The 25,380-nt window shown below is 40.7% G+C and overlaps 1 protein-coding gene, 1 non-coding gene and 1 pseudogene across 6 annotated transcripts in view; all 3 read left to right on the top strand.

Annotated features, from left to right (window-relative positions):
• Positions 1 to 25,380, top strand: part of LOC105465104 (ubiquitin specific peptidase 34) — a 286,477-nt gene that overhangs the window by 45,884 nt on the left and 215,213 nt on the right. For all 5 annotated transcript variants that reach the window (XM_024787781.2, XM_071076772.1, XM_071076771.1 and 2 more), the window contains exons 2-3: positions 5,140 to 5,227; positions 20,606 to 21,026. In XM_024787781.2, the coding sequence (XP_024643549.2) occupies positions 5,140 to 5,227; positions 20,606 to 21,026 (509 nt within the window). The remainder of the gene's footprint in view (positions 1 to 5,139; positions 5,228 to 20,605; positions 21,027 to 25,380) is intronic.
• Positions 5,234 to 20,694, top strand: LOC139357864 (alpha-endosulfine pseudogene; annotated as a pseudogene).
• On the top strand, positions 8,576 to 8,711 carry LOC112423732 (small nucleolar RNA SNORA70). Its single transcript, XR_003014293.2, has one exon. It is a non-coding gene; the product is annotated as a small nucleolar RNA SNORA70 (small nucleolar RNA).

Raw genomic sequence — 25,380 nt, 5'->3', positions numbered from 1 at the left:
CCAGTTCATTCATTACTGGGAGTCGGATAAGAGTTGTAGTCCTTACGGCTTAGACTGCCGAAAAGTTTACTTGGAAACATGGAGTGCTGTAGCCCTCCGTGGTGAGGCTGATGGGAACTCAAGTTGGGACCCCTGGGATCGGCAATTGCCCTCTGCCTTAGGGTTGGTTTAAATGCTCCCTCCCTGGGTTCGTGTCACCTGAGTTTGGTCTGGTTTTCCTTTCTGCTTTAACAGGACAGCACTGAGTTCAATGGCTTGCAATTGCTGCGTTCTCCCTCCCCCAGCACTGAGAGGCTCTAGGCACCAGGCCTTTGCTACTGGATGGGGGAACAGGAAGTGTGTGTAGTTGCTAATTGAGGTCTGTTGTTTCTCTGTGCGTTGCCTCTTTCAGTGATATGCAGTTAAAACCAGGTACTGTGAGTACTCACCTGATTTTTGTTTTTTATGAAGGTGTTTTTTCTGTGTAGATCTTAATTTGATATCTTTGTTGGTGGGGGCATGGGCATGATCAGTGGAGCCTTCTGTTCTTGCTCTGCCTCCCACCTGTTTTCAGTCTAAAAAATCAGTGGCAGCCAGGCGCAGTGGCTCACACCTGTAATCCCAGGAGGCTGAGGCGGGTGGATCACGAGGTCAGGGGTTTGAGACCAGCCTGGCCAACATGGTGAAACCCCGTCTCTACTAAAAATACAAAAATTAGCCTGGCATGGTGGTATGCACCTGTAATCCCAGCTACTCAGCAGGAGAATCACTTGAACCTGGGAGGTAGAGGTTGCAGTGAGTCTAGATCGCACCATTGCACTCTACCCTGGGGGATAGAGTGAGACTCCCTCTCAAAAAAAATTCAGTGGCTTCCATTAAACTGCAGTTTGGATTTCCCTAACTCCTTTAAAGAATAATTGCAAAAATTTTTAATTGTGGTAAAAAAGTATAGAACATAAAATTTAGGTGTTTTTTTTTTTTTTTTCCAATAGAGAAGGGGTCTTGCCATGTTCAGGCTGATGTTGAATTTTTGGGCTCAAGCGATCCTCTTGCCTTGGCCTGCCAAAGTGTTGGGATTACAGACATGAACCAAAAATGTCTTTTCTTAATCATTTTTATGTATATCGTTGAGTAGTGTTAGAAATGTTAACATTCTTGGGCAACAAATCTCTAACTTTTTCATGTGACAAAACTGAAATCCATTTCTGGGCAACCATCCTTCTCTTTTGTTTCTGTGAATTTGGCTACTTTAAATACCTCATACCACTTGAATTGTACAAGTACAGTAATGCACCCAGTAATGATGTTTTGGTCAATGATGGACCTAGTGTAGGACAGTGGTCCTAAGGTTATAATACTGTATTTTTACTCTACATTTTCTATGCTTAAATGTGTTTAGATAAACAAATACTTACCATTGTGTTATAGTGGCCTAGAGTATTCATTACAGTTACATGCCATACAGGTTTGTAGCCTAGGAGCAATGGGATATTTGTACACCATATAGTAGAGGCATGTAGCGTAGTAGTCTATGTCATCTAGGTTTGTGTAAGTATAATCTGTGATGTTTGTGCAACTATGCAGTCACATGTTTTTCAGAATGTATCATTGTCTTTAATCATCAAGCAATGCATAGCTGTTTATATCTTTTCATGCTGACTTATTTCACTTCGTTTAATGTCCTTAAGGTTCATCTGTATTGTACTGTATAACAGGATTTTCTTTTTAAGGATGAATGGTACTTCATTGTATGTACATACCACTTTTTGTTTATCCATTCATCCGTTGGTAGACGTTGGGGTTGCTTTGAACTCTTAGCTGTTGTAGATAATGCTGCTATGAACATAAGGGTGCAAAGATCTCTTGGAGATGATGCTTTCAATTCATTTCAGTATATATGCTCACCAGTGGGGTTGCTGGATCATATGGTAATTGTTTCTAATTTTTCAAGGAACTGTCCTACTGTTTTCCGCAGCAGCTGCAACATTTTATATTCCCAGCAAGAGTACACAATGGTTCCAGTTCCACATAACTTGTGAACACTTATTTTTGTTGTTTTTTGAGACAGTATTTTGCCCTGTCGCTCATGCTGGAGTGCAGTGGCATGATCATATCTCACTATAGTGTTGAACTCGTGGGCTTAAGCCGTTCTCCCACCTTATCCTTAGTGTCCTGAGTAGCTAGAACTATAGGCGTGTGCCACCATGCCTGGCTGATTTTTTAAAAAATATACTTTTTTAGAGATGGTGCCTTGCTGTGTTGCCCGGGCTGGTCTTGAATTCCTGGCCTCAAGCAGTCTTCCTGCCTCGACCTACCAAAGCACTAGGATCGGAGGTGTGAGCTGCTGGGCCTCACTGGGGATTTTGATAGGGATTACTTTTAATTCGTAAATCAATTTAGGTAGTGTCGATATTTAACAATATAATGTCTTCCAACCCATGAATGTGGGATTTCTTTCCATTTATTTGCATCTTCTTTAATTCCTTTTAGCAACATTTTGTAGTTTTCAGTGTTAACAAGTCTTTTGCCTCCTTGTTCTTTTTTTTCTTTTTGATGCTGACTCAAATGTAATTTTAAAAATATTTCCTTTTTAAATTGTTCATTGTTAGTGTATTAGAAATGCATCTGACTTGTAATCCCAGCACTTTGGGAGACTGAGGTGGGTGGATTACTTATGATCAGGAGTTCGAAATCGGCCTGGCCATCATGGTGAAACCCCGTCTCTACAAAATACAAAAACTAGCCAGGCATGGTGGGGCGCCTGTAATCCCAGCTACTCAGGAGGCTGAGGCAGGTGAATCGCTTGAACCAGGGAGGCAGCGGTTGCAGTGAGCCAAGATTGTGTCACTGCACTCCAGCCTGGGCAAAAGAGTGAGACTGTCTCAAAAAACCAAAAATTTAAAAAGACAAAAGTGTATCTGCTTTTTGTGTTTTGAATTTGTATCCTGTAACTTTGTTGAATTCATTTATTAGTTTTTTGTTTGTCTTTGAGAGGAGGTCTCACTCTGTTACCCAGGTTGGAATGCTGAAATCCAAACTGCAGTTTAATGGGAGCCACTGATTTTTTTCGGCTCGCTGCAGCCTTAACCTTCCAGGTTCAAGTAATTCTTTCGCCTCAGCCTCCTGAGTAGCTGGGACCTGAGGTGTGCACCACCGTGCCTGGCTAATTGTTTATATTTTTGGTAGAGATGGGGTTTCACTATGCTGCTCAGGCTAGTCTTGACCTCCTAAGCTCAAACAATCTGCCCGCCTTGGCCTTCTAAAGTGCTAGGATTACAGGCTGTTAGTTCTAACAGTTCTTTTTGTGTAATCCTTAGGGTTTTCTGTTGGTTCGTGTTATCTGCGGACAGAGGTGACTTGAATTCTTTCCATTTTTTTCCCTCACTGAATTGCTCTGACTAGAATTTCCAATACTGTGTTGAATAGAAGTTATTAAAGTGGCCACCTTATCTTGGTCCTGATCTTAGAGGAAGAGCTTTCGGGCTTTCACCATTGAGTATGATGATAGCTGTGTGTTTGGAGAACTCTAGTCTGATGAAATGTCCTTCCCTTGCCTTTCTGGTTCTGGGTTGGATGGAATGAGATGGAAAGTTTTTGTTGTTTAGCAGTTAGGCTGCCAGGCGGGCCTCTGGTGAGGGTGGTTTTCTGACCACACAAACTTTTTTCAGAATGTGTGCCCTGTGTGTTTTTTGTTAGAGAGGGATATGATGGTTGTAGCCACTCTTCCCTGTGTTTTTAAGCACTGTTAAGGCTGGGGAAGGAAAACTGACAGAGCGTACTGTGATCCCTTCTTCACCTTGCTGAAATCATACGATGCCAGAGGTTGTTTTTAGTGGTTGCTTCATCTTAGGCCCCCACTTTATCTTATTCTGTCCTAGTTAATAGGCTTTGTTGCCTGAGTCTTCTCTCTGATGGTCAGTAGTGTCTACGGCTTCCAGGGCTTCAGATGTGATCTAGGTCCCAAAAGCCTGGTCTTGGGTGTAGGTGTTACTACCTTGTGACTGTTCCACATATATTTTGGCCTGACGCCTTTTCCTTTTCTCCTTGGCCGAGGTAATTTTTTTTAAACCCCTTCTTGGTTAATCAGTATTACCAGAGAGGAATCTTCCAACCTCCTAGTTCAGCTTACCAGCATTTTTGGAGCTGAGTTGAGGAAGTGTGCTGTAAGTCTTAACATTGTGTATATAGTCTGATTAAGTAGAAGGGGTGTGTGTGTGTGTTTTAAATGTAAACTAACCTCGTATGTATTTGGTACAGGAAAAATATTAGTATAGTGGGACATCTTACTGCTTCATAGGGGATTTCTCCTCACATTAATGTGATGCAGAAATCCAGGCAAGATTTCTGGGGATTAAAGAGAAGACACTAGCAACATATAAAGAAACAGTGAAAAAGCTGATAAGCCTCAAAAATGCTTTCTTGTACATACATAATAATTGCTTTAGTGGCTTCAAAGACCCTTATGTTTTCTACTTTGTAAAGCTGTGTGGACCAGCCGAAGAAGGTAAAAGGCATTAAAATGATGGAATTATGAGAATGATTATGTTCAATTTTTATTATTTTGGGAAATGGTCTTTTAATGAGAACTGAATGCTCTCAAGCTTCCTTATATCAAAAGAGGAAGGTCGTGTGAAGGAAGCTATGACTTCAAGGAAGGTATGCTCTGTGGCTACTGCTGATACACCTGAGAGGAGTGCCATGAGACTGGTTCTTGGAATACTAAGCTGGAGGCTAGAATCAGTGCTACTGCTTTCAGATACAGCAAGCTGACAAGTCCTTGGTCTCTCCTCCTGCCTTCTTCTAGTACCCTATAGGCACTGGAGGAACAAGATCTTAACAGGAAGACAGCTGGAAATGAAAAATGTAGCTTGCATGGTCCCAGCCTCAGCATCACAACAGAAGGGTGGTTTTGGAGATGAGAGATAATCCCAGAATAAGTGGCGAAGTCTCACCGCCCCCCTCACCCCTTACATCTGTCAAAAATCTGTTCTTAAGCTCAGATGAGTTATTAATTAAAAGTAGACTTATTTTCTTTGGAAGCAAAAGAATGATTATCTGAAATGTTTACATTTGTAACTCTGGACTTTATTTTGAACTATTTATTGGCTTTAATACTGGTTTAGCATTATTAATAATTTTAAAATTTCTTTTTTATTTCAGTATCAGATGTAGAAGGTGGTGATGGACTGCAGCTCAGAAAGGAACATACTCTCAAAATATTTACTTATATCAATTCCTGGACACAGAGGTATGCATCTTTAGGTATTTTGAAGACTAATTTTTGTGAGTTGTGTTATAAGTTGCCATTTTTATTGTCACATTTTCTTTTTAGGATGTTGGGTTAGATACCATTAGTTACTAAATGACAGTTTGTCAGTATTTATTAAATCTTTACTCATGAGGTCGATCATGATTCTGTTTTTAAAACATGGGCATAAATAACAGTTTCTTTCTTTGACCCCTCCTTATTTAGGGATATGAGAGTGACAGAAATTCTGAAAAATAACTGTTTTGAGAGATTAAATAATTTTTATGGTGTAGCTAAAGGCTTGTAACAATCTTAATCCTTAGAAAAGTCATTGTGATAAGGGGATACTTTTAAGCCACTTGCTATCTGTTTCTTTTCTGTAATTATGTATATCAGACCAGTTTCTAAATAATACATTTATTGAGACTATAGGAAATAAAATTTTAGGAAAACAAATGTTAATATAATCGAAGTTTATAAAAAGGATTCCTGTTCCTCAGTGTGATTTTAACTAGTCTTTGCTAATAATTTTTTCCCTTGAATAAACAAATGAGAATAAACATTATTTTAACTTCTGTGCCTACCTAGCTTAAACTTAGTCCTTCTAAAACATTTTAATGGATAAGAATGTTTGAAGCATTGTGTGCCAGTGAACATGTTAAATGCAGTGATACATAAATGAATGTTCTGAGGTATACAGTCTAGCTGAACATAGAGTTTAGCTGAATAGTTTAGCTTCAAATAACATTTGCTCTACGGTAATATCCTTTTTGCTTCTTTCAGTAAAGTTGGCAGATACCCTTGTTGCAAAAGAGTTTGTGGATTTTATGTAAACATTCTGTACCATCATTATTGGCATTTCTTTTTCAGTCTCACTGAATTTCAGTAAATTTAGCAGTGGTTACTGTTGCATTATGGATGGAATGGATGAATATTACATAATACTAATATGTTTATGATTGAAGGTGAACTTTAATAGTCCACAGTGATTTGCTGAGAAATGTTGCATCTGAGTCATAATCTTGAGTTTTAATTATTGTAACTACAGCTAGGGTGGCAACATGTTATACTAGGAAAAAAAATCTACACTTCTGATTTCAGGATCTATAAGTTTGCCACTGAATAAAATGAAATCCAGAGAAACAAAATCATTTTCCTAAAATCTCATCACTAGTTATTGGTGGAGATGGGGTGGGAGTTATATTTTCTCATTCCTAATAGACTTGTATTCTAGCTTATTTTTAATCCCTGTATTATGAAATTTTAACCAAGAGTCTGTGGATGGCAATGAAATTATAAAGGAGGTTTTCATATGTGCAGTTTTAGGCAGTAATTCTTAGATCTTATTAGAATATCAAAGTGTTTGCCTCCAAACCATAGAGAGCCTGTGGTTTACCTCGTGTTGCCCTAGAATGTAGTGATTAAGAAAAGTGTGGCCTGGCAGGTTGTGGCGGCCCGTGCCTGTCTCTTTGAGAGGCTGTGAGGCGGAGGATCACTTGAGCCTAGGAGTTCGAGACCTGCCTGGGCTACAGGGCGAGACCCCATCTCTGTTTAAAAAAAAAAAAAAAAAGTGGCCTTGGCTCTAGATAGACAAGGATTCTAGTCCTGCTTCATCACCTGTGAACGAGTGATTATGACAAATTAGTTAAGTTGTATAAACTCTCACTTCCTCATTGGTGGAAATAGAATAATAATAAAGCTACTACTGTCTTAATGACATTGTAAGGAAACAAAGTGCTTAGCTCTGTATTTGCTAAAAGGACTTAATAAACACCTATTTTAATTAAATTTGTTAAAATTTGTTCTGGAAAATGAAATACAAATTAAGATGTAAAGCTAAGCTGGAGAACATTGAATAATTTGTAATTTTGTTCACCTGTCAATAAGTATGAACAGTTGTTAGCTCGTAGTAACAAAAGTGGAATGTTATACTCTTAATTGTTCGTGCTGATAGAAGGGAGAACAGGTAAAAATAAATTAGTTAGATCACAGTGCTTTGTAGTGAAAATTTTTGTCTATTCTCATCTCCCTCTCTTCCTCCCCTAAATTATTTTCTTGAGCGTCAGAAAATATTGTTGCCTAGATTAAGATTGTGGTTCTCATTAGGGGATAAACAGGTACTAATAAAGCATGTATAATCTCCAAAAGGCATCATTAACTTGGGGGCCGTGGACCAGGTGAGTCCATAAGTGAACCTTAGCGTGCTGATAAACCCGTGATATTTCATACAACATGTTATTTATAAGTTTCCTGAAGAAAAAAAGCTTTCATAAGATTATCAGTGGTCATAAATTGTTTTTGTAGTGTATTAACTACAATATAGATAATGGAGAATGTTCACTTCAAAAATAGTATGGTAGGCCAGGTGTGGTTGCTTCTGTGTGTAATCCCAGCACTTTGAGAGGCCAACATGAGTGGATCACCTGAGGTCAGGAGTTCAAGACCAGCCTGACCAACATGGTGAAACCCCATCTCTAATAAAAATACAAAATTAGCCAGGGGTGGTGGTGTGTACCAGTAATCCCAGCTACTCAGGAGGCTGAGGCATCAGAATCATTTGAACCCAGAGACGGAGGTTGCAGTGAGCTGAGATTTGTGCCACTGCATTCCAGCCTGGGCAGTAGAGTGAGACTCCATCTCAAAAAAAAAAAAAAAAAAAAGTATGTTAACAATAATTCAATATTTACAAGCATTATAAAGATTTTTGGCCCAGGGTAATGGCTCATGCCTGTAATCCCAGCACTTCGGGAGGCCCAGGGAGGTGGATCACTTGAGTTCAGGAGTTCAAGACCAGCCTGATCAACATGATGAAACCCCGTCTCTACTGAAAATACAAAAATTAGCCAGGTGTGGTGGTGCTCATGTGTAACCCCAGCTACTCGGGAGCCTGAGGCAGGAGAATCATTTGAACTTGGGAGGCAGAGGTTGCAGTGAGCTGAGATCACGCCACTGTACTCCAGCCTGGGGAATAGAGCAAGACTATGTCGCAAAAAAGATTTTAGTATTTTATACTATTTTTTCTCTTATTTAAATGATACAGTCATTGTAGGGAAAGAAAAGAAACTTTGATAAACTAGAGAATCGAAGTTAAATACAAAAACATGCCACGATTCAGAGTAACAACTTGTAACTTTTTGTGTATATCCATGGTGTGAGAGATTGCGAACAGTACAGTTTTAAATTTTACAAAAATGTGGTTTTACTATATGTATACTTTATGGTCTGATATTTCAGGTACAGTTAACCGTGGTCAGTCTCTGTGATCAAGTGTTATCTGTGTCATCATTTTTAAGTGCTGTTTAACAGTCATATAGCTGTCTCTACTTTGGCTATAACATGACGGAGGTCCTGCAGCCAATTAAGCCAACTGAGTTCCCTTCCTTATGGGGGCCCCAGTGTGCAGTCGCTGCAAACAGCAGCTTCCTTGGTAATATATGCAGCCTGTTTGTTGTATGGGTTGCTCTAAGGGACCTTGGAGACAGGCCTTTCAGATGTATGTTCATGTTTCTGACCTTGCGCTATCCCAATGTAGGCTCCAAACAGGCATGCGAGGTGCCTTTGCAAAGCCCCAGGGCACTGTGTCCAGGGTTCATGCTGGCCAAGTTATGTCCACCTGCACTAAGCTGCAGAACAAGGAGCATGTGATTGAGGCCCTGCGCAGGGCCAAGTTCAGGTTCCCCAGCTGGAAAATCCACATCTCAAAGAAGTGGGGCTTCACCAAGTTCAATGCCGATGAATTTGAAGACATGGTGGCTGAGAAGCCGCTCATCCTAGATGGCTGTGGGTTCAAGTACATCCCTAGTCATGGCCCTCTGGACAAGTGGCTGGCCCTGCACTCATGAGGGCTTCCACTGTGCTGCGGCCTCTTAATACTCACCAATACATTCTACTTGCTGTCCCCCTCCCCCCCAAAAAAAAGATTAGGGAGTTTAATAACACATGTTTGTTTACCAGATTATCATCATTTTGTTAATTTAATGATTGGGAATGGAATAGGAGGAAAACTAACTCAGAAAATGGGAAGAGAAAGGAATAGGAGAATAAATTGAAATTAATTGAATAATTAATAAATTATTAATTAATTGAATAAATTGAATAAATTGAATTAAATTAATTGAATAAATTCAATTAAATTAATTGAATAAATTGAAATTAATTGAATAATTGAATAAATTGAAATTCCCTAAATTAGGGAAAGGGCATATGCACATCTGCAAAGGAATATCATGTATGACAGAAGCTCCGCTACCACAGAGCATAATTCCTCATGTTGTAAGTGTTGTTGTTGTTGTTGTTGTTTTGCTTGTTTTAAGCTTACTACAAAATGGAGTTAGGTTTATATCTTGGAAATTCCATATTCCTTAGCAGGTATTTAAAGCTCTTTATTATCTCCTACCTATCAACTCTAACTTTATTTCAGGAATTTCTTCTGTATAAGAACTCTGGATGCCAGCCAGGGTGAAGTTCTCTGTCAGGTTTCCAGACTAAAAGTAGTACATTTTATACTTGTCATTTGTGCTTAGTCTTTGAAGCTTTTATTTTTATGTTTTCATTGTTTTAATAAATTTTATTTTTTAGAATAGTTTTAGAAGCCATTGCTTTTAAATAGGTTAAATGTATGTGGTTCACTCTTTTTGTTTTTTTTTTTGAGACGGAGTCTCGCTGTTGCCCAGGCTGGAGTACAGTGGTGTGATCTCGGCTCACTGCAAGCTCTCGGCCTCCCAAAGTGCTGGGATTACAGGCATTAGCTACCACGCCTGGCCAGCGTACGCATATGTGGTTCACTCTTTAAGGCTCTGCCTTTTATTTTGGCATCAAGAAATTTGTTTGGCCAATGGACTATTGATACTGACCGCTGTTTAAAGTAGTGCTTTTCATAAATTAGCTGATACATAAAACAGTTTTTGGTGAGGTTGAATACTGTAGAGTAATAGTCCTTTCATGCTTTCAGCAGAATCCTTTCATGCTTTCAGCAGAACTAGGCTAGGGAAATGATATTAGACCCATTGGAATATTTGTTGCTAGATGCAATTCTAAAACCTAACCTGCAAAGAATTTTATTTTGACATGTAGATTCCTCATGAATGTTGACTTAGTATTAATTTTAAAATTAAAGCTACATACTTTATATGAGGCATTTAGAAATTTTTATCATTGCATTTCAAAAACATAAGTGCATTTTATTTAGGTGGGCAGCATATAATTCTACTTAGATACTTTTAGCAGGCAGGAATGAGACTGAGAAGAAAATAAGATAAGCTCAGATGGTGGAAGGATATGTATGATATTGGTGTACCAACATAAGTAATACAGAGTTAAAAAAAAAAATTAGTTGGCAGGGAAATGCCTATAATAAAAAAGTCCCTGTGTCCCCTGTCTCCTCACCCTTCTTTCTGTCTTCACCTTTTTCAGATGTTGGTTGGTTTTTTTTTTTTTTGAGACAATCTCGCTCTGTCCCCCAGGTTGGAGTGCAGTGGCATGATCTCAGCTCACTGCAAGCTCCGCCTCCCGGGTTCACACCATTCTCCTGCCTCAGCCTCCTAAGTAGCTGGGACTACATGCGCCTGCCACCAGGCCCACTTAATTTTTTGTATTTTTAGTAGAGACGGGGTTTCACCGTGTTAGCCAGGACGGTCTTGATCTCCTGACCTCGGGATCTGGCCGCCTTGGCCTCCCAAAGTGCTGGGATTACAGGCGTGAGCCACCACACCAGGCTGGTTTTGATATTAACCTCTATATAGTATTCTGAAATACTCTTCTTATATTGCTGTTGCTACATCAATTTTAGGTGTAACCTATTAACTTCCATTTATGATATATAAGGATTTCATTCTTTTACCTTCTCCAATTCTCTCAGTATAGTTACATCTGTTCTTAGAGTAGTTCTAAAAATAAAAATGTTGCTCAGCAATGAGCCAAAAAAGTTCCCTAGTTCATTTTATATCTTGCATGTTCTCTCTTTCTTGGTTTACTTTTTTCATTCAGTTAATTTTCTGTGTGTGGATCACTTTATTCTTCTCAAACACTCGTAAACTATGCATCATTAGGTGATCTATTATCCTGCCACCCCTGGTCATAGCCCTAGAGTATTGATTACTTTCTAGAATTACTAAACTACCTTCCCTTCACATCTCATCCTTATAATTCATTTTGCTTGTCTCTGAGGCAGGAGAACTTTAGGGTCTGGAGGCAGGGAATCTGAGACCAATTCACGCTGACTTCCTAGAATTAAATGAAAAGGAAAACCCTGAGATTCCATGCGTGAGTAGCAAAAGGACCAGAGGCTACCCGCTTTGCAACCTCCCCACACTTTTCTGTGTGGCAGGTGAAAAATTGAAATTACCATTGATTGGTCCCCTCCTGCAACTAATTACGCTGGTGGCAGGCCAAGTCTTCATCTGCATAGGAGTATAGCTTTGTAACTTCAGCCTCTGACTGGTCTTTGGCATAGGGTGTAACTTTGTAACTTCAGACTGATCATGGGCCACTACTTCATTTAGGTAGGGTGTACACCAAGTAACCAATAGGAAACCTCTAGAGGGTATTTAAACCCCAGAAAATTCTGTAACTGGGTCCTTGACTCCCTTGCTCTGACTATTCCCACCCTGTGGAGTATACTGTCATTTTCAGCAAATCTCTGCTTTTGTTGCTTTATTCTTTGCTCACTTTGTTTGTGCTTTTGTCCTATTCTTTGCTCAAAGCGCCAAGAACCTGGGTACCCTCCTCTGGTAACATCTCCTTTCTTGGATCTCCAAGTTTCCTGGATTCCATTTTGTCATCTTTTTAGTTTACTTCCTTGTTGTGGAGGACATCTTTTCTGAGAGAGGATACATGGGGAGACAAATGTTTATTAGACCTTCCAGACCTGAAATGTCTCTCCTACCCTTATACTTACTGATAGGTCTTATTGGATACAGAATTATAGGTGGAAAATTGCTTGCAGAATTTCGGTAGTATTGATCCATTGTATTCTAGGTTCCAGTATTGCTTTGGAGAAGCAGTAGCCCTTTTTATTTCTGTGCTTTTCCTTGATACTCTTTTGTTTTTTAAAATTATTTATTTATTTTTGTAGAGACGGAGTCTCACTCTGTAGCCCAGACTGGAGTGCTGGAGTGCAGTGACGTGATCTTGGCTCACTGCAGCCTCCGCCTCCTGGGTCCAAGCAGTTCTCCTGCCTTAGCCTCCCGAATAGCTGGGACTACAGGCGCACGCTGCCACGCCTGGCTAATTTCTTTTGTATTTTAGTAGAGACGGGGTTTCACCATGTTGTCTGGGCTGGTCTCGAACTCTTGAGCTCAGGCAATCCACCCACCTTGGCCTCCCAAAGTGCTAGGATTACAGGCGTGAGCCACTGCACTTGGCCTCTTTTATTTTTTTTATTTTTTACTTTTTAAATTTTTTTGAGACAGAGTCTCGCTCTGTTGCCAGGCTGGAGTGCAATGGCATGATCTTGGCTCACTGCAACTTCCGCCTTCCAGGTTCAAGCAATTCTCCTGCCTCAGCCTCCTGAGTATCTTAAACTACAGGCACATGCCACCACACCCAGCTAATTTTTGTATTTTTAGTAGAGTCGGGGTTTCACCATGGATGGTCTCTATCTCCTGACCTCGTGATCCGCCTGCCTCAGCCTCCCAAAGTGCTGGGTTTACAGGCATGAGCCACCACGCTCGGCCTCCTTGATACTCTTTATCACCCTCCCTGAAAGCTTTTAGGATCTGTATCCCTCCTCAGCTTCAGCAATGTTCTGTCTGTTTTGGTGGGCCTTTTGGTTGTGAAAATTTTATTTCATAATTTCCTTAATTCTGTATTTATTGCTCTCACTTCCTGGAACTATATTAGTGAGATATTGTACCCTTCTTGATTACTTCCTTTTCATATTCACCCCCTTTTTTTTTTTTTTTTTTTTTTTTTTGAGATGGGATTGCTGTGTTGCTAAGGTTGGAGTGCAGTGGCGTGATTATGGCTGACTGTGGCCTCAACTTCCTGGGCTCAAGTGATTTTCCCACCTCAGCCTCCCAAGTAGCTGGGACCACAGGCATATGCCATTATACTCAGCTAATATATTTTTTTATTGTAGAGAGGAGGTCTCGTGTTGTTGCCCAGGTTGGTCTTGAACTCCTGGGTTCAAGCAGTCATCCCACCTTAGCCTCCTAAAGTGCTGGGATTACAGGTGTGAGCCATTGCACCAAGTCTTTTCTCTCCATTATTCATATTTTTTTTCTATTTTGTGGGAGATTTCATTTTTCCCTTTTCTGGACCTTTTGTTGAATTTTACAAATTGCTATAATTTTAATTGGTTTTTAAATTGTAAATGATGTATATGCAAAAAGGTATATGACATGTATTTGTGTACATTATTACAGTGCTCTGAATTTTGTTATTATTTTGGCTCACTGACCAAAAAAATGCTCTGTTTTGTAATCTGAATTTATATTTTCATAACATTTCATTCTTATTTCAGTAATCTAATATCTTATATCTCTCAGGATATAAATTACAGCTAAAGTCTTTTTTTTTCTTTTTGTGTTTTATCTATTTCCTCTAAATTTCTTTTCCTTTCTATTTTCTTTTCTTTTTTTTTTTCTTTTTTTTTTGAGACAGTTTCACTCTTGTTGCCCAGGCTGGAGTGCAATAGCGTGATCTTGGCTCACTGCAACCTCTGTCTCCTGGGTTCAGGTGGTTCTCCTGCCTCAGCCTCCCAAGTAGCTGGGATTACAGGCATGTACCACCGTGCCCAGCAGATTTTGTATTTTTAGTAGAGACAGGGTTTCTCCATGTTGGTCAGGCTGGTCTCAAACTTCTGACCTCAGGTGATCTGCCCGCCTCGTCTCCCAAAGTGTTGAGATTACAGGCATGAGCCACCGCGTCACCTTACTGTTTGTTTTTATATGCCTTTGGTGATCCAAAGGCAGATAAAATTTTTCTTGCAAATCTTATTATTGTTATTCTTTCTTGGTTATGAGAGGAGTACTAAACAGTGAATTTGAAGGTCTCTGTGGTCAGGGCATCTCAGATGTTGGCCACCACTGTATGATGGTTAAATGGTGAGTAGGCTTTCTTGTTGGGGCTAAATGGGCTTTTTCTATTCCAAACCCCACCACAAATACACTAAACTAAGAACACTCTAGGACAGAAAGCATGGGACGAAAGATGACAACTATCAGCGTAGTTTGGATGACAGAAAAGGGACAAATAGTAACTCAGAGTGAAAGAAATAAACTTGGAAAGAGCTACAAAAAGACATTTAAAAGAAGTATCTTTCAATCTTTGGCTTTGCGATATGTTAGTCTGGTGGTTGGGGTACCAGATAGGAAAGGTACTTGAGGAGGTTTACCATTTAAGTCATATATTTCACTTATCTTGCTTTCAGTTTTTTTCCCTTTCTTTTCTTTTTCCAGACAGCGTCTCGATCTGTCACTGGGCTGGAGTGCAGTGGCATAGTCTAGCTCACTGCAGCCTTGACCTGTGGGGCTGATTTTTCTTTTTCTTTGTAAATCTCTTTCTTAGCTAGTTAGAAGTTTATTCCTTTCGAGTGGCAGGAGCCGAAGCAGCAGCGCAGGTTGTCCCCGTTTCCCCTCCCCCTTCCCTTCTCTAATTGCCTTCCCGGGTCCCCTACACTCCAGTCCCGGTCCCGCCATGTCCCAGAAAGAAGAAGAGAACCCTGCGGAGGAGATCGGCAAGGAGAAGCGGGACACGCAGGAGAAAGAAGGTATTCTCCCTGAGAGAGCTGAAGAGGCAAAGCTAAAGGCCAAATACCCAAGCCTAGGACAAAAGCCTGGAGGCTCCGACTTCCTCATGAAGAGACTCCAGAAAGGGCAAAAGTAATTTGACTCAGGAGGCTACAACATGGCCAAAGCCGAGATGAAGAATAAGCAGCTGCCCCGTACAGGACCAGATAAGAACCTGGTGACTGGTGACCACATCCCCAACCCACAGGATCTGCCCCAGAGAAAGTCCTTGCTCGTCACCAGCAAGCTTGCGGGTGGCCAAGTTGAACGATGCTGCCTGGGGCTCCGCCAGATCCTGAGATGCTGCCCCCTTCCCCCCCCCGCCCCACACCTGGGTCCTGTGCTGGCTCCTGCCCCTTCTTGCTTTTGCAGCCAGGGGTCAGGAGGTGGCTCGGGTGCGGGCTGGAGAGGCAGCAGCCCTTGCACGTTGGTGTCCCTGGCACGTGGAGCCCCTTGGGCTGAGCACCAAGACCTTGAACCTTTTTTGTTTTACCTTTTTTCCAAATAACAATTGGGAGAAATCTCAATGAAATTCTGGGGGTGGGGGTGGGAGATACGGAGGAATATGAATTAGGGCTTGGAGTTAGTAAAAAAAACATTCCTGACTATCCTTCTTAACCACGTGGCTGGTGTGGGGTAGGTGTGAGGGGAAGGAAGTGGAGTGGACTAATGAAGAGGAGTTCTAGTTGAGCTCTGTAGATAAATGTCTTGTTTCAGTGTGGTTGGAGACCTGGTGTCAGATGAAAGAAACTCCATCTGTACACACAGATGCAAACAGCTCCTCTGGTTCTGCAGAGCTAGTTGAGAACTCAACGTTAATCATTTTAAAAAGTACTGTCCTTGAAATAGATTTGCTGTGGGGAGCGGTGAGTGTGGGAGAAAGGAGCCATAAGCATGGGGAACCCCACAGAGCCCAAAGGACTTTTTCAGTATTTGAAATAAACAAAACAAAAACCCATGAAAACACCCCCCCCAAAAAAAGAACTTTATTTCTTTCACTCTGAATTACTTACTATTTTTCCCTTTTCTGTCACTCAAAGTGTGTTGATAGCTGTCATCTTCTGTTTCATTATTTCTATTTTTGTGGAGTGTTCTTTAGTATATTTGTAGTAGGATTTGGAATAGAGAACAAGTAAGTTTATGTGTAAAATCAAGCTGGTTTTCGTGAAGCTTGTAGCTAAAAAAAATTCAAGCTGGTTTTGACTGAAAGTGATGTTTTTATTTAAAACACCTTTCTGCCTTGCATTTTGGATACAATGTACAGCAAGGGTCCCCAGCCCCTGGGCCACACACTGGTACCCAATTAGGAACCGGGCCACACAGCAGGAGGTGAAGGGCAGATGAGTGAGTGAAGCTTCATCTGTATTTACAGCCATTCTCCATTGCTCACATTACCACCTGAACTCCACCTCCTGTCAGATCAGTGGCAGCATCAGATTCTCACAGGAGCGTGAATCCTGTTGTGAACTGTGCATGTGAGGGATCTAGGTTGCACACTCCTCATGAGAATATAATGCTTGATGATCTATCGCTGTCTTATATCACCCCCAGATGGTACCATCTAGTTGTAGGAAAACAAGCTCAGGGCTCCCACTAATGCTACATTATGGTGAGTTGTATAATTATTTCATTATATATTACAGTGTGATACTATAACATGCACAATAAATGTAATGTGCTTGAATCATCCCAAAGTCCTCTGGGTCCTGGGAGAAATTATCTTCCATAAAACGGGTCCCTGGTGCCAAAAAGGTTGGAAACCATTGATATACAGAGGGAAATGCTGTATTGAGAATTCACATGCCTAGACTTCTCAGAATTGAGTGTAATAGAATGAAAAATATTATTTACGTAATATACAGTTATTTAAAAAATACATACATTTGTGTACGTGTGTGTTCCCTCATGAGACTCACAACTCCTTTTGAACTTGTTTATTTTGGGTCTGGAAGGACCCAGACCCAGTTTCTTTTGTTACTTTGTTGACGTAATTTTTGTCTTCGAAGATCATCAGTTTTAGGTCCATTACCAAGCAGTTTAATGCTCATTGTCTAACATTTTTATTTTATTTTATTTTTATTTTTGTTTTGTTTTATTTTATTTTATTTTTTAATTTTATTTTATTTTTTAAATTTTATTTATTTTAGAGATGGAGTCTCGCTCTGTTGCCCAGGCTGGAGTGCAGTGGCACAGTCTTGGCTCACTGCAACCTCCACTTCCTGGGTTCAAGCAGTTCTCCTGTCTCTGCCTCCCAAGTAGCTGGAATTGCACCCGCCACCACACCTGGCTAATTTTTATATTTTTAGTAGAGACGGGGTTTCACGATGTTGGCCAGGCTGGTCTCAAACTCCTGACCTCAAGTGATCCACCTGCCTTGGCCTCCCAAAGTGCTGGCATTACAGACAAGAGCCACTGCACCTGGCCCTAACACTTATTTTAAAAGTAAATTTGGCTGAATCTTTGGTTTTCTCCATCCAAATCTGACTTCAAGATCATTTTCTGGGATTTCAGATTCCATTTTTAGTAAATGATCTGCCTGCCTCAGCCTCCCAAAGTGCTTACAGGCGTGAGCCACCACACCTGGCCTGACCTCTTTGAACCTGATTTTTCTAAGTTTTTTATGTTTTTTGAGACAGTCTGCCTCTATCACCCAGGCTGGAGTACAGTGGTGCAATCTTGGCTCACTGCAACTTCCGCCTCCCAGGTTCAGACAATTCTTGTGCCTCAGCCTCCTGAGTAGGTGGAATTACAGGTGTTTGTCACCACGCCCAGCTAATTTTCGTATTTTTAGTAGAGACGAGGTTTTGCTATATTGGCCAGGCTGGTCTCGAACTCCTGGCCTCTAGTGATATGCCCACTTTGGCTTCCCAAAGTGCTGGGATTACAGGCTGAGACAGTGCACCTGCCTTACACTCAAGTTTATATGACCTCTCACTTTGGTTTTGTATGTGTTTTGAGAGAGAGAGTCTCACTCTGTCGCCCGGGCTGGAGTGCAGGGGTGCTATCTCGGCTCGCTGCAACCTCCGCCTCCCAAGTTCAAGTGACTTTCCTGCCTCAGCCTCCTTAGTATCTAGGATTACAGGCAGACTACCACACCCATCTGATTTTTTATTTTTAGTAGAGATGAGATTTCACCATGTTGGCCAGGCTGGTCTCAAACTCCTGACCTTAAGTGATCTGTCTGCCTCAGCCCCCAAAGTGCTGGGATTACAGGCGTGAGCCACCACACCCAGCCTGACCTCTTACTTTAAACCTGATTTTTCCTAAACATCGGAGGAAGAAGCTGTTAATCAGAAGAATTGGAGGAGAAATGTGTTTATTTTTCTTCTTGTGGGAGTTGTGATATTATAGAATTGTAAAGCTGGAGAGGTCTTAGAGGTAAAAATAAAAACCCTTTCATTTTGCCACAGATAAAAAAGATGTGATGCATTATTTATATATATATATATAATTATATATTTCTGTGTGACAGAAATGCTCCAAAAGTAGTACTGTATCTTAAAACAGCAGTAAACATTTATTATCCTCAAAGTTTCAATGGGACAGGAATTTGGGACTCCTTTAGCTGTTCGGTTCTGGGTTGAGTTTCTCATAATGTTTTAGTCAGGATGTTGGCCCGGTGATAGTCTTGTAAAGGCTCATGTGGGGCTGGAGTATATACTTCCAAGTTGGCTTGCTTTAGTTAGTGATCAGGTTAGTGCTGTTTTTTTTTTTTTGTTTGTTTGTTTTTTTTTTTTTTGAGACAGAATCTTGCTTTGTCACCCAGACTGGAGTGCAGTGGCACGATCTCCTGCCTCAGCATCCCGAGTAGCTGGGATTACAGGTGCCCACCACCACGCCTGGCTAATTTTTATATTTTTAGTAGAGATGGGGTTTCACCATGTTGGCCAGGCTGATCTCAAACTCCTGACTTCAGGTGTTCCACCCACCTCGGCCTCCCAAAGTGCTGGGATTACAGGCGTGAACCAACTCACCCAGCCTCAGTGCTGGTTGTTAATGGGGAGGTCTTGGTACTTCCTCTTGTGAACTCCTAAAGGGCTGCTTGAGTGTTTTTCCATGATAGGTGGCTTTCCCTAGAGTAAGTGATCCAAAAGAGAGCAAGGCAGAAGTGACAGTGTCTTTTATGACCTAGTCTCAGATGTCACACATTGTCACTTCTACCACATTCTATTCACTAGAAGTGAGTTCCATCTACACAGAAGAGTATCAAGTAATTTGTGGCTGTACTTCAAATTCACGCTTGGAGAAATAAAATTATTTCCACATGATCATACAGGGCATTGGTGATCTATTCAGACTACAATATAGATGTTTTGATGCTATTACTAGGTGCAGATTATAGATTATAGTTGCTTAGCTGTCATCTGTCATTGGATACAAGTATTAGAACCAGGTACTTGTGTGTGTATAAATTACCTATTGATTCACCAGACCATTCCCTGCCTTTTTTTGATACATGATTTTGCTCTGTCACTCAGGCATGATCAGGGCTCACTGCTGTCTCAGCCGCCTGGGCTCAAGCGTCTCGAATAGCTGGGACTGCAGGCACAAGCCACGATGCCTAGCTAATTCTTTTATTTTTATTTTTTGTAGAGATAGGCCTCATTATGTTGCCCTGGCTTGTCTTGAGCTCCTGGACTTAAGTGATTCTCCCACCTTGGTCTCCCAGAGTGTTGGGATTACAGGTGTGAGCCACCCCACCTGGCTGAGATCCTTTTAATTACCTACATATGCCAGGCATTGTGCTACTAACTGAACATGTCTAAGGAGAACTGGATTTGTTTGTAATACTTTTTTTTTTGAGACTGTGTTTTGGTCTTGTTGCCCAGGCTGGAGTGCAGTGGTGTAATCTTGGCTCACTACAACCTCCGCCTCCTGGGTTCAAGTGATTCTCCTACCTAAGCCTCCCAAGTAACTGGGATTACAGGTGCCCACAACCATACCTGGCTAATTTTTTTTGTATTTTTAGTAGAGACAGGGTTTCATCATGTTGATCAGGCTGGTTTCGAACTCCTGACCTCAAATGATCCACCTGCCTGGACCTTCCAAAGTGCTGGGATTACAGGCGTGAGCCACCGCGCCCGGCCGATCCTGTTTTTTATATATATGTATATTTTACAGGAGCTGGGGAGAGAAAGAGAGTGTGTGTGTGTTTTGTGCCTAAACACTTTTGATTTACCAGATGGTGTCAGAGCATCCCTCCCAAATAGCCTTCAAGGACATTAACTTAAAAATGTGGCTGTTTTATTAGTTGACAACAAAATTCCTTATATTAAATAGCTGGCTTTATTAGTAAGATATTTTGTTATAGCCAGTTTCCTAATAACTTGCTCAACATATATTGAGTACTTGATACTGGAGAAACAAAATGCCACAATTCTTGTTTTTAAATAGTTCCTTGTGTAGAAGGACAGACAAATCCATACATGAAACTGAAGATAATAGCTGTAAACCTAACATGATGACTTTATACTAAGATACCAGTTGTTGTTGCGATGCTATCTTTATGTTATTAAGGTGTACCACAGCAGGAAGGAAAAAATAAAAGCAAGTCTAGAAATAACTTAGTATTTCCTTACTTATTATTTTTTATTAAAAAATATAACTGCTGCTCTACTACTAATTTATTCATTTTTTTTTTCTCTTATAGGCAATGTCTATGCTGCTTCAAGGAATATAAGCATTTGGAGATTTTTAATCAAGTAGTGTGTGCACTTATTAACTTAGTGATTGCCCAAGTTCAAGTGCTCCGGGACCAGCTTTGTAAACATTGTACTACTATTAACATAGATTCCACGTGGCAAGATGAGAGTAATCAAGCAGAGGAACCACTGAATATAGATAGAGAGTGTAATGAAGGAAGTTCAGAAAGACAAAAATCAATAGAAAAAAAATCAAACTCTACAAGAATTTGTAATCTGACTGAGGAGGAATCTTCAAAGAGTTCTGATCCTTTTAGTTTATGGAGTACAGATGAGAAGGAAAAACTCTTACTATGTGTGGCAAAAATTTTTCAAATTCAGTTTCCCTTATATACCGCTTACAAGCATAATACTCACCCTACTATTGAGGTATGTAAAAATAGATGTTGTGAATTTTAAGTAATACCAAGACTTAACTTGGCAGTCTGTTTCTCACTGATAAGTACGAAGACAGTTTTTGCTGGCAGAAAATCATTATTGTCACCAGAATTATTTAATGTTTCTCCAGAACATTTTTTTTAGCAGTTTGTGCTGTAAATTTGCTCAATATAGTTCATCCTGTCAAGGAAAGATGTATACATTGAACTCAGAAAGTAAACTGGTAGTGATCTAAACATTTTACTGGTATAGATCTATGCTTATTTTATGACTCTTAATAAAAGTTGGCCGGGTGCGGTGGCTCAAGCCTGTAATCTCAGCACTCTGGGAGGCCGAGACGGGCGGATCGCGAGGTCGAGATGGAGACCATCCTGGCTAACCTGGTGAAACCCCGTCTCTACTGAAAAATACAAAAAACTAGCCGGGTGAGGTGGCAGGTGCCTGTAGTCCCAGCTCCTTGGGAGGCTGAGGCAGGAGAATGGCGTAAAGCTGAGAGGCGGAGCTTGCAGTGAACTGAGATCCAGCCACTGCACTCCAGCCTGGGCGACAGAGCAAGACTCTGCCTCAAAAAAAAAAAATAAATAAAAATAAAAATAAATAAATAATAGTTGAGGGAAAGGAAACACGTGGAATTTTAAATTTCATTCTTAGAAACAGTCTACAGACCAGAATTTGCTTTCATCAAGAGAAAAGCTTAGCAAATTATCTGTAATTAGTAGTTTCAAATAATAGTATTTTCTTTTGTAAGTTAAGATGCAGCCTTTGAGATGTCACAGTATAATTCTGCCATATTCTATTGTGCTGCTTTCTGTTACTTGAAGCAGTTCACAAGGGCATCCCAGATTTAAAGGGGTAATGAAGTAGACTCCATTTCTGGGGGGAGGAGAGGTGTAAAATTTCATTTTATATCTTACACATTCTGTTTCCTGTGCATCCTGGGAAATGAAGAGTTATGGCCATTAGAGAATCTACTATATTTTGTTGTTGTTGGTTTTAATCTGCCTCTTTTCTCTAGCTTACTTGTTCTGTAACCTTTATACTTCTCTTTCTTCGTGTGGAAAGTAGTAGTCCTTTACTGGGATATTTTCAGGTCGAATGGAGACTTGCTTGAAAACATAGCCTGAGGGCAGATATTTTCCGTTAGAATTCTTTGTAAGAATATTTTAAATCAGGCACACTTGGTTTCTCAAGTCACCCACTTGGCCTTCTTCCAAGTTGTAGTTTCGGTCCTTCTTTCCTTTCTTCCCTTACTGTCCAAAAAAGTTTTTTTTTTGTTTTTTTGTTTTTATTTTTGAGATAGTCTTGCTCTGTAGCCCAGGCTGGAGTGCAGTGACGCGATCTCGGCTCACTGCAAGCTCCACCTCCCGGGTTCACACCATTCTCCTGCCTCAGCCTCCTGAGTAGCTGGGACTACAGGCGCCTGCCACCACGCCTGGCTAATTTTTTTCTTTGTATTTTTTAGTAGAGATGGGGTTTCACCCTTTTAGCCAGGATGGTCTCGATCTCCTGGCCTCATGATCCGCCCACCTCGGCCTCCCAAAGTGCTGGGATTACAGGCGTGAGTCACTGCGCCCGGCCTCTAAAGCTTTTTGATAAACTTTCATTCACTCCTGCTCTAGGTGGGGGGAAAAAAAGAGTATTTAAAATCAGATTGTACTCTGTCTTCTAAAAATCTTAGCCTGTGATCATCCAGTATAGAAACTGTTAATCTCTTACATGATATAAAATATATTAAATATTCTGAAAAAGTCATCTCAGTCTTTTTTCAACAAAAGAGAGTCCCATCAGGCAAACTTGAAACATTTAATCTACATAAACACCATCTACATGGTGCTTTAGTATCTTAACTTGGTAATTGAAAGATGCTGAAAATAGTTTTCGTTAGGGACTTAGATATGTGAAATTCACAGATTTTTTTTCCAACTAAATTTCTTAATGATATAGAACTATAAGCAATACTGAATCTGCTGCTTCTAAAATAAACCTGGTATCAGTGTTCTTTCTTATTTTCAAAAATGGTAATCTCTAAATATAGGCATAATTACACTCTCCTGTACTTTGTTTTAAAGTGCTTTGTTATTACTCTTCTTATTTTATGTTACTCCTTGGTTGAAAGCAATGGTTTTGTGAGGTCTTTGAGGAAAATTCTAACAAAAAATACCCATAGATATAGTAAAAGAGTAACCTCCTTATACCAAATTGTATAATTTATTAGATATGTGCTTTTAAAATTTTCTTTTCGTAATAGTTGTTTCCCAGGTTTCTGTTACGTTAATAATGATCTGTTATAAGTGCTCTAAAATTTCTAGTTTCTGTCCTAATGACGATTTAATTAAATGTGGTAAGTTGGGTCAACTGTTTCAGATGGTCCTAGATCAAACACTTGGTAGCATACATGTTATAAAATTATATATATGTATAAATTTGCGTGTATATACACATAATTATTTTAAAGCAAATTATTATGAAATGTAATAAAGCTTACTAGAGGTTTTTATCCCACTTTTCTTTGAGGAAATAGTCCATCCAGTCTTTTTTTTACTGCTGTGCTGTCCTTTCTGAAGCCTTTGATTTTGATTTTTAGTTAATTTTTTTTTTTTTTTTTTTTTTTTGAGACAGAGTCTCGCTGTGTCTCCCAGGCTGGAGTGCAGTGGCGTGATCTCGGCTCACTGCAAGCTCCGCCTCCTGGGTTCACGCCATTCTCCCGCCTCAGCCTCCCAAGTAGCTGAGACTACAGGCGCCCGCCACCACGCCCGGCTAGTTTTTTGTATTTTTAGTAGAGACGGGGTTTCACCATGTTAGCCAGGATAGTCTCGATCTCCTGACCTTGTGATCCACCCGCCTCGGCCTCCCAAAGTGCTGGGATTACAGGCTTGAGCCACCGCGCCCGGCCAGTTAATATTTTTTAAAGAGGCACAACTTGACCAAAATTCTTAGAAGGACAAGATTCAAAACTCATGTGTTAGTATTTTGATAGCTGTGTCTTTAGAAACCTACTCAACACTTTTATTTTATAGAAGAAGCAACTGGCCTACAGAGGCTAAAAGATTTGATCAGGCATATTGCTGAGAAGAGTCCTAGAATCCGGGTCTTACTCTACTGCACTACTTCTAAATCATTTTGAACGAATTACTGTATTCTAAATAATACGGAAATTTGGAGACCCTCCTTCTGTCTCTTCCTTCTTCTCTTTCCTATTGTCCCCATCAAAGCTGATAATATTGTGAAAGGTTCGGTAATTGGACATAAGTAATATTAATTCAGAATAAAAAGGGGGAACGGCCTAGTTTTTTTTTTCCCCCTTAAAAGACAGGGTCTTGCTCTGTCTCCCAGGCTGGAGTGCAGTGGTGTGATCACAGGTCACCGTAACCTTGAATTCCTGGGTTCAAACGATCCACCCACCTCAGCCTCCTGAGTAACTTGGACACTAGGCACTCACCACAGTGCCTGGCTAAGTTTATTTTTATTTTATTATTATTACTTTAAGAGATGGAGTTTATCTGTGTTTATAGGGTTTATCGAGACCAGGCTGGTCTCGAACTCTTGGCCTCAGGTGATCCTCCTGCCTTGGCCTCCAAAGTGCTGGGATTACAGACTTGAGCCACGGTGCCTTGCCATGCTAGTTGCATTCTTTTTTTTTTTTTTTTTTTTTTTGAGAGGGAGTCTCGCTCTGTCGCCCAGGCTGGAGTGCAGTGGCGCGATCTTGGCTCACTGCAAGCTCCGCCTCCTGGGTTCACGCCATTCTCCTGCCTCAGCCTCCTGAGTAGCTGGGACTACAGGCGCCCGCCACCGCGCCCGGCTAATTTTTTGTATTTTTAGTAGAGACGGGGTTTCACTGTGGTCTCGATCTCCTGACCTTGTGATCCGCCTGCCTCGGCCTCCCAAAGTGCTGGGATTACAGGCGTGAGCCACCACACCCGGCCAGCTAGTTGCATTCTTTATCCTGAATAATTATGTGTAATTCTGTGAAATGAGATATTGCCCTAGTGTTGTAAGTTTTTTCTGAGCATAGGGAAAAAGATTATGAAAATGATAGAAAGGGCCAGGTACAGTGGCTCACACCTGTAATCCCAGCATTTTTGGAAGCCAAGGCAAGAGGACCACTTGAAGCCGGGAGTTCAAGTCTAGGCTGCGCAACATAGCAAGAGCTCATCTCTACAAAAGAAAAGAAAAAAAATTAACTGGGCATAGTGGTACATGCCTATATTCCCAGCTACTTGGGAGGCTGAGGCAAAAGGATCACTTGAGCCAGGAGTTCAAGGCTGCAGTGAGCTATGATCATGCCTCTAGATGACAGAGTGGGACCCTATCTTTAAAAAACTAGAAAGGAGAGAAACCACTGCAT

The sequence above is a fragment of the Macaca nemestrina genome, chromosome 13, assembly GCF_043159975.1.
Source record: "Macaca nemestrina isolate mMacNem1 chromosome 13, mMacNem.hap1, whole genome shotgun sequence".
In the NCBI taxonomy this organism is placed as follows: domain Eukaryota; kingdom Metazoa; phylum Chordata; class Mammalia; order Primates; family Cercopithecidae; genus Macaca; species Macaca nemestrina.
This window is presented reverse-complemented; position numbering and strand designations above follow the sequence as displayed.